Source organism: Neofelis nebulosa, chromosome 7 (genome assembly GCF_028018385.1).
Source record: "Neofelis nebulosa isolate mNeoNeb1 chromosome 7, mNeoNeb1.pri, whole genome shotgun sequence".
Classification (NCBI taxonomy): Eukaryota; Metazoa; Chordata; class Mammalia; order Carnivora; family Felidae; genus Neofelis; species Neofelis nebulosa.
In genome coordinates this window covers 55,387,111-55,396,550 of record NC_080788.1, presented here as the reverse complement: position 1 = coordinate 55,396,550, position 9,440 = coordinate 55,387,111, and the positions used below count along the sequence as shown (strand labels likewise).

The 9,440-nt window shown below is 33.9% G+C and overlaps 1 protein-coding gene across 3 annotated transcripts in view; it reads right to left on the bottom strand.

Annotated features, from left to right (window-relative positions):
- Positions 1-5,022: 5,022 nt before the first annotated feature.
- The window catches only part of COPS2 (COP9 signalosome subunit 2), a 31,295-nt gene continuing 26,877 nt past the window's right edge, over positions 5,023-9,440 (bottom strand). For 2 of the 3 annotated variants that reach the window (XM_058737795.1, XM_058737796.1), the window contains exons 11-13: positions 8,891-8,973; positions 8,308-8,366; positions 5,023-7,134 (exon numbers count right to left, since the gene is read on the bottom strand). In XM_058737795.1, the coding sequence (XP_058593778.1) occupies positions 6,990-7,134; positions 8,308-8,366; positions 8,891-8,973 (287 nt within the window). In that variant the 3' untranslated portion in view covers positions 5,023-6,989. Of the gene's footprint in view, positions 7,135-8,307; positions 8,367-8,890; positions 8,974-9,440 lie in introns of those variants that run through there. The other variant, XR_009264161.1, reaches the window with a different exon arrangement.

The following is a 9,440-nucleotide window of genomic DNA, read 5'->3' as shown; positions in this document are numbered from 1 at the left end:
ATCCTAATCTAAAAGCCTCTATTACCTATCTTCAATGGCTCTTCCTGGTCTCCCTGGCCACACTAATGCCTCATACAATCATTTCTCCACACAATAGCCAGAATTATCTTTTTTTTTTTTTTTAAGTTTAGAGAGAGCAGAGAGTGTGTGTGCACGTGTGCATGCACACACACACACGCACACACACACATCCATACACAGTCGAGGAGGGGCAGAGAGGGAGAACCCCAAGCAGGTTCCGCACCACCGTTAGCACGGAATCTGATGCAAGGCTCGAACCCAAGAACCATGAGATCATAACCTGAGCTGAAATCAAGAATTGAATGCTCAACTGAGTGAGCCACCCACGCGCCCCACCAGAATAATCATTTAAAATGCTATATCGGTATTTAAATTTCCAATGGTTTCTCATTGTCTTCAGAATAAAATCTCAACGCATTATTGCAAAAACATAAAACTACCCATAAACTGGTCCCTGACCACCTCTCCCTTGGGAACATCATACTCTACCTTGTGTGAATTTGAAATTGATATACCCATTTCACCTCTGATGGGCTTAACCTCTGCCCAGATTACTCTTTCCCTAGATCTGGCCAGCTCCTTTGCCTCATTCATGTGTGAAGTCAACTTTCACATATTCAGAGATGCCTCCCCTACCTTCATTTATTGTCTGATAGAATTGTTCTCTAAAATTGTCTTGTTTCTCTGCCTCTCCCTGTAGCACTAAGCTTAGCACAGGGGTAATTTGTTCCTTATGGTATTCTTCAACTTTAGGACATAGCAAATAGTCCCTAGCACTTATTAGGCACACAATAAATATCTGTTAAGTGATGGTGAAGGGGTTAGAGAAAGTGTATGTTCCTTTTAGTATTCTAGCACTTTCAGATTTCTTTCCTAACTGCCTCTTAGTGATAAAGACAATAAGGAGAAGGGGAAAAAAACCCAAGTTTTAAATATCAATCCTACTCTCCCAATAAGGTACATCTGTTTGCAGTCTACATTTGTTTACAATACAACTCATTTTTGACAGGTCCAAGATAGGTAACTCTTCTTTGGTTGAAGGCCACTAACCTATAGAGGATCATTCATAATACAATAAAACTTAAAATAGGGTTCTAGAAAGAAAACTATCAGCTTCCATCCGTTACTATAAACATTGAATTGGGACCATAAAGCTATTAAGTAGAACAAAAACACAACTCAAGATAATCAATGCATATATTGCTTATGTAGTTCCTTCCTGGGCCAATTCTATCAACATACCAATTACCACTGCTGTTTTAAATGTAGCTGAAATAGGAGGTAGTTGATCTGCCTCACTCCTTTCCTCCTAGTCCCACAACTTGGAGGACCAAAGGATCTGCAGTGTGCAAAGGGACATTGGTTTTTTACCTTTACTTTGGTACCTTGTCCGCAGGCTTAGCCTAGAAGTTCTTTTGACTTTCAGAAGCTGTCTGACTGCATTTTCATACTTTGAGATTAGGGTTGGCCCATTCCACTAGATTGAAAGTTATACTGGAGACCATTATTTTTGGATACATAATAAATTCACAAGTGCTTTCTTAGACGCTGCAGTTCTTAAAGGGTTCATTTTAAAGCACCATAACAAGGATTTGGAAGAGTACATTTCATCCTCCACTTCCCTTCTTGGCATAATTCCTGCTTAGAAATGTTTAATTTTATACTGAAGGAGTAATTCCTGAGACATTTGTTTGCAACATGAATTGTTCCAGGATAGATCATTAAACAGGGTTCAGGAGAGGCCAACTCCTCCATGAATGCTTCAAAGCAGAACAAGAAGGTAATCTTAAAAGTGGAAAATATTTAAACCCTGAATTTCAAGTCAAATGGACAAGATTTTCAACACTATTTTCTGAGAAATATTCTTAAAACATTTAAAAGCTATTTCACAGAAGTTTATAGTATTGAATTACTCAACCAAATATAAAGTGTACTGTTTGAAACCACTGTGGTCTGATGGCAAGACTAATATTTACACAGTAAATATTAAGAGGTAGAGTATGTAACTTGTATTACCAATAAAGAATGTGTACTTCCAGTCAAAACTCCTTGATACATAAGTCATAAAGCATCTTGACTCATCCTGCACATAATAGTCGATTCTCAGTGTTAACTTGTGGGACTCCTAATTACAGGTAGACATCTTCTGCCATGCTTCTAAGTAACCTGTTTTCTACCGCCAGTTAGTACAAGCTCAAGGAATTTATGTCATTTTTAATGCTAGTTTTAAAAAGAACACTGAGAAGACTCATAATACAACCAACTATGTAACACGTGGCAAAACCAAATGATTTTGCACTTTCCCTATCATTGCTCTATTTCTTAGTTGACATCTAATTGAAAACTAATTATTTTCAAAGTGTTATTTATAATAGATGCATAAAAACTTAGTACTGTTGTAAACAGATTGGCAAACATTTTAACAAAAATTATTCAGCAGCATTAATATGCCATTAATACTGTAATTAAGCACGCAAAAACTTCTCACTTCATGGGATGATTAAAACTTCTAGATTACTTTTATAATCTCTAAATTCACATAAAATGAATAATGTCCAATAAAACAACTTATCAACTTATTTTAAAATACCCTATTTCAAAAATTAAAAAGCAAAACCTAATTCCTCTAGATCATTTTGTAACTTTGGACACTGACTTCCCTGAGAAACTTCGTCATAACAAAGAAGTTACCGGTACACTGGAAATTCTTTTCATGGCATATCCGAGTCAGAAATAAGTGATAAAGTAATGGAAACTGCAGAAAAAAATTTCTACTGTGATGGATTGGGGAATGAGATATTGTATTTCCACCTGTATGTACTCTCACATGTATAAGTGTAAACACACACACACTAGCACTGGCCAGCCGTTAAGGTGGAAATCCTGACCAAGGTTTAAATATCCTAGCCAAGAGGAAACAAAGTTAGCTCTATATAGTAGGATAAATATCCAATAAATTATTTTTTTGCCTATTACAGGGTTTTAAAGTACAGCTGGCATCTACCTCTGATGCCATATGGTTTGATGACACAGGATTTTTAATTATTCCAGCAGGTTTTAAAACAACATGACACTAAAGAAGCAAAACACACATTGGTTTTTTAGAGAACCACACACTGGTTTCCTTTGGGACATTATCTAAGTTAAATCTTTTCAAGATTCAAAAGTAAATTGATACTGAATTGAGAAATATTCAGAATCAGTGATTTAGTCATTTATAGTTGTTTTGTGTGCTTATCATCATAAAACTTAAAATTCTCCATATGACATTATTATTCTAACTTGTCTCAAAATTCTAAAAGTGAAACCTTTTCAAATCTCATTGACTAATCCATGCTTTTAAGGGCACACACTTGCTAAAAGATACACAGTAAAATTTAATAATCTTGAATCAACAGAACTTGATATATTTGCATTGAAAAAGTTAAGAATCTCTAATGTCCACATTAAAGAAGTTCTTACAAATGAACCACATTTATAATTCTATCAAAACAGAGAATGCTCTTGGTGGGGGGGGGGGGACACCTAATACAGACACAATTAGAACCTCCATAAAAAGTTTTTGATTTTGGTCACACAAATGAAGACCAAAGTCCTTGAGCTTCAAGTTCTGAAACCTAACACCCAGAATCTTATTCTATGTACCTAGATAGTATTCTTTAACACTATGAAACTAAACAGCTAAAAGTCAATTCCTTCTGTATTTTGTTAAAATATCTCAGTTCAAAATCATATTTTATAAATCCTATATAAAGAATCAATCCCATATAAAGAACGAAACTCTTAGCTTTACTAGTTTTTTAAGTGCAAGTTTCATTTTAAAGATGGAATCAAATGAAAACTTTGGGTTTATTTAAAACAATAATAACTAAAATATTTAAAAACAAATTATTTTTAAAAAGCAGCCTTGGTAAATAAATGGTTTTTGAGTGTCTCTGAGTCCCCTAAAAAAGTTAAGAAGGAATCTACTGGGCAAATATATTTTATCCTATGCACTAAACTAACAAGTGGTTCTTAGCAACAAAATCTGCTTTGTATGCTGATTAGATACCCTCACCCCCATCCCCATTCCAAAAGAAAAGTTTACTTACCTGTGTTTATTGAGGAATTATAAAGATTAGTGATTAAGAAAGAAAATGAAATACTTAGTACATACAAACTCATCTCACCTTAAAAAAAAAAAAAAAGTTATGTTAGGGGTGCCTGGCTGACTCAGTTGGTAGACCATGCAAATCTTGATCTCAAGGGTCATGAGTTCGAACCTCACGTTAGGCATAGAGATTACTTAAAAAAAAAATAATTTAAGAGCTATAGCAGTGGAAATCCAGTTCTTATAGCAGTTATCTACTCCCCTCAAATAGCAGTCAAAAGTTTGCTGTGGAGTGAGTTTTTCCAGATTTAGGGGTAAAAGAAAAAGGAGATAAACACATTACAATATGATGTAAACTATGTGTTACTATAATTTTCAGAGGGAAAGATTTAACCAGTAATTTAAAATGCTAAAAATATGCCAATTTATTTGTTAGTTCCCTTAAATTTAGTTATATTTTGATAAGCAATCTCAAAAAAAGATTTCAACTCTTTAAGATGCACAAGAACACAGAACATGTTTAATGGGAAAAAATAAAACGTTTTAAGTTAGTCAGACTGTTAAGGGGTATCAAAAACCTGTGTTCTGAAACAAATGTGGCAAATAACTTTAAAAAAAGAACTAGTATTTCAGGAATATTAAACAAAGCCTATGTGATACATACAATTACATTATATAATTTGTTTTAGAGCTTAGCCTAGTTTCCCCCCAAAAAATAAGTGCATGCTTTCTCTCTAGAAACTGGAAGATGCACTACTGCCATGGGGCAAAGATATCACAGGAAAACTGAGCACTGTGAAAGTTGGCATAAAGGTTAAATCGTATCATTCAAATCCTTTAAATTCTAATTCCATCAACTCAGAGTTAAGCAGGGCCTTTTCCCACAGTTATCACATGCATACATATTTGAATACAGGCACAGAAACTTGTCATTTTTATTTGGGTAACAAAGGGTCTCCAAATTATATTGAAAAATAAGTCCTAATTATCATCACTCCTGTAAAAAAAATGTAGCACATTTTTCACAAATGATTTATGTAAAAGAGAAGAAAATACACATAATTTTATAATATCTTAAACTTTTTTATTCCCTACCAGAGACATTTGTCTTTCGTTTTCTTTCCATTTTCTACAATTTCCAAGTTGCACCTGTATTTAATACTGCTTTTATCTGCTAAAGACATTAACTGATTGCTTTCCTATATCTAAGGATTATATAGTTTTAGTATAAATATATATCACATATTTTAGTAAAATTTTGACAAAACCGAATAAGCATGCCTTGTTTTAAGTCCATGCTCTTTCCACTGTTTATAAAATCTGATTTAATGATCAAAAATTCTTGGTTGTCATTCCTCAGTTACAACAGTCTTCCTTCTGAACTGCCACTCACTTCTTTTTACATAATAACAAGCAATAGAAAAACCAAAGAAATTATCTTAATCTTAGTTCTTCCTTTTGACACTATAAAATAATGTGATTTTTTTTTTTTTTAAATGAAACAAATACATCCAAAACTCAATACATTCAAATGAGCTGCGTCTCCTTTAAGGTGGTCACCTTGGAAGGCCACAGTTCATTATCCTAACTATGCTACCACTGCTCAAAATACCTTTAAAACTCTTTTGGGATCGCCTTCAAAGCCAGTTACATACTTTCTACTATTTCCTCAAAGACAGATTAATTTTTGGAAACTGTCCAAAGTCATTTGGTGCCAAATGATGGTAACTATAAAAAAAAAAAAAAAATTAAAAAAAAAATCAAGCTTAATACTTTTTGTTTTCTTAAACACTGTGCATCACAAAGTTAACAGTGTGTATGACTTAAATTAGCTCTGAATACAATTCTAAAAGAGCAAAACCCATGAGGTTTTGGGCAATGGTAGACTGCTGGAATTAGGAAATAATTTTCCAGCATGATCACTATACAGGGTAACATTCATTTAGCTGTCTATGTTCTGGCATATTTGTTTAAAGTGAACATTCTGAGAGTTAGAATTTTTAAAAAGGAATATCATTCTTAGAAAAAAAAAGAATTTTATTTCTTTAAAGCATCACTGTCAAAGTAAGTACTATGCAAGTGTTTTGTTAGAAACTAGTTCTTACTTTATCAATAAAGACTACTTTAAAAAGCTTGAAAGCAAATAACCGACTTACTTGCTCCCAGGCTTTTAAAAATCATTAACTGAAGATTAAATAATTTGAAATTTCTAAGGTACTAAAAAGCAAAACAAAAACCCCAAATGTAATAAAAACACGTCAAGAACCAAACTACAATTTCTGAGCTGCACTGTTTATTTTGCTGCTTGAAACCTAAGTGACAGTATGCCACCATAATTATGGGGTTTCATCTAAACCTTTACTACACTGCAGGTACAGAAATATACGGACACATTTTTGGAGAATTGACATTTTGCAAAATGCAGCAAACATTTTAATTTATACATGAGAAAAGGAAGTGTTCAAAAGGGTATGCATTTCAAGTTATTGCAGGTTATTTGTGAGAGAATTTCTGCAGGTAAAACATGTTTAAATTTAACCAACAGTAACATGTCAGTGTATTTAAAATCATGACAAAAATCTTCTCTCTGGTCATGTTGCCCATGACAAATTACTATGATGTTGTATGTTTAGGGCAAGATGTCAATACAGCATAAATCCCATGGCATTTTGGTTTTCTTCTGGAGATTAAAGCTGTTTTTCTTGGGATAAATGCAGCAGCAAAACACAAACCAGTTGATCAAAAAAAGCACTTCTGCCATAACTCCAATAATTTTCAGGACACATCAACCGACAGTAGTTTTGCCATTCCCAGTTCTTTTAAGGATTACATCTCTGCACTGTTGCATTAAGTACGTCTGTTAAAAGCTTGTTCTCTGTTAAGCCAGTTTACTGACTACAGCCTGGTTGAGAGAATTTAGCTGGTTGGTCCATTTATCTAGTGCAGTATACCGGGCACCGCCCCTCTTCTGATGATCCAATTCAAGGAGTTGGTTGACTTGATCAATTCGGCCATGAATAGTGCTAGAAATAAATACATAAAAGAAGACATGTCTACAAACCGTTTTCACTAAGTGTATCTTTTGGACTGTTTCATAAAGTATTTATAATATCAATAAACGTAAAAGAAAAAACTGCTGCCTACATTAAATGACTGAATTCAGGATTAGTTATACTATTTGTTACCTTATTAAAATTCTAGACAGAAAGTAGATTTCAGCTACCTTTCATCAGTTACATTAAAAAAACGAATAGGCAGAGACTTACTGATTAATCAATAGCAAATGTAACTTGTAAAGCTTTAAATTACCATACTGCTTTTAAGAAAAATATAATTTCAAAACAATTACATACCACACCTACTTTAAAAACATAAAAAAAATACTATTCATTAAAAATGCTCTAGCTGTATATGGATCATGTGCTGAATAAGAAATCTTTTTCTTTTCTTTTAGATGTTTATTTTGAGAGAGAGAGAGAGAGAGAGAGAGAGAGAGAGCGAGCGCATGCGCGCACGAGTGCGTGCACATGTGCAGGGGGGGGGCAGGGAGAGAGGGAGAAAGACACCTAAGCAGGCTTGGTGCTGTCAGTGCAGAGCCCGATGCAGGGCTTGAACTCACAAACTGTGAGCATGAGTGTGGCCGAAATCAAAAGTCAGATGCTCGGGGCGCCTGGGTGGCGCAGTCGGTTAAGCGTCCGACTTCAGCCAGGTCACGATCTCGCGGTCCGTGAGTTCGAGCCCCGCGTCAGGCTCTGGGCTGATGGCTCGGAGCCTGGAGCCTGTTTCCGATTCTGTGTCTCCCTCTCTCTGCCCCTCCCCCGTTCATGCTCTGTCTCTCTCTGTCCCAAAAATAAATAAAAAAAAAAAAAAAAAAACGTTGAAAAAAAAAAAATTTAAAAAAAAAAAAAAAAAAAAAAAAAAAAAAAAAAAAGTCAGATGCTCAACTGACTGAGCCACCCAGGCGCACCTGAGAAATCTTTCTGAAAACATTTATAGCTTTTTCAGAGATCAAGGGCTTAATATGCTCATTCATTTACAAAAAACCACCATGCATACCTATGTATCTGTTTTAACAGAAAATAATAGCCAGAGGGTGCTTTTCATGAAAACTCAAGAATTTCATTGCTACCTTTGCTCCCATTATTCAAATGTTATGGTCCTAAACATTTTGTGACAAGAAATAGCCAAGTACTTACTTATCCAGTATGCACTGCACCAGCAAGCTCTCCACATCAGCTACATCTATGTTTAACTCCTAAGAAAAAAGACTCATTATAATTCTACTAATTAACTTCTTTAAAGACTTCATGATAATAATTATTTTGATTTTAAATTAACTCCCACCACTTAAAAAGGAGATTTAGTGAAAAGAAAATGTAAAACAAATTCCATTATCACTTCAAAATATTTCTGAGAAAATAGGTCTGATAAAATTTAACTCTGTAATTTTTCAAGTATATTCCTACCACAATTTTATTGTGGTTGGGTTAACACTACATCAGTCATATACTTTAGCCACTACTCTGTCTTCTACAATGTTCTCTGAGGCTGAAGAAATCTTTAAAAATTACTGTAATGATTCCTTATTTCTCTTTACTGTTAACTCAATTTATGCCAATACAGAAAAATTTATATTAAAAGGAAAGCCCTTAAGTTATGCTGTATTTTAAAAATGTACTATTACAAAATGTTACTAAGAATCATTTTTTAAATGGAAGATAGGTACACTGCATTTATAAACTAAAAATTATAAATATTAAGATTCATGAATATAAGTACCTTAGAAATAAAAGGAATATGTATTCTTGTGTAAGGCTTAATTAATTTTATGAGCACTTGTGTTCTGATGTTTCGCAAAAGCTCTGAAAGAAAAGACAAAAATGAAAATAATAAACTTGTATTTAATAGTCTGTATGTATATCTTCATGAAACATTATGCACTTCTAAATCACATTAATTAACTATATCATTTATCTTCTCAAAATACGTCTTTCTGCCTGACAAGAACATAAGGTATTTGGGTTTTTTTGTTTTCTTTTAAGTAAGTTCTATGCCCAATACCGGGCTCAAACTCATCACCCTGAGATCAAGAGCAACATGCTCTACCGAATGAGCCAGCCAGGCACACCAGACATAAGGTATTTGGATCTAAAAATATTTGGATCCAATAAATGCACAATAAGATTAGAGACTACTTTCCCCTTTTTTTCTCATTCCCACCTCCCCGATTTTGTTTATGTTGTGATGCTAAAATATTCTCTTGCCTTCTAATACTCCACACTGCTCATCATTTCCTCTATAGTTAACATATTTTTCAAGAAGCTCTGAT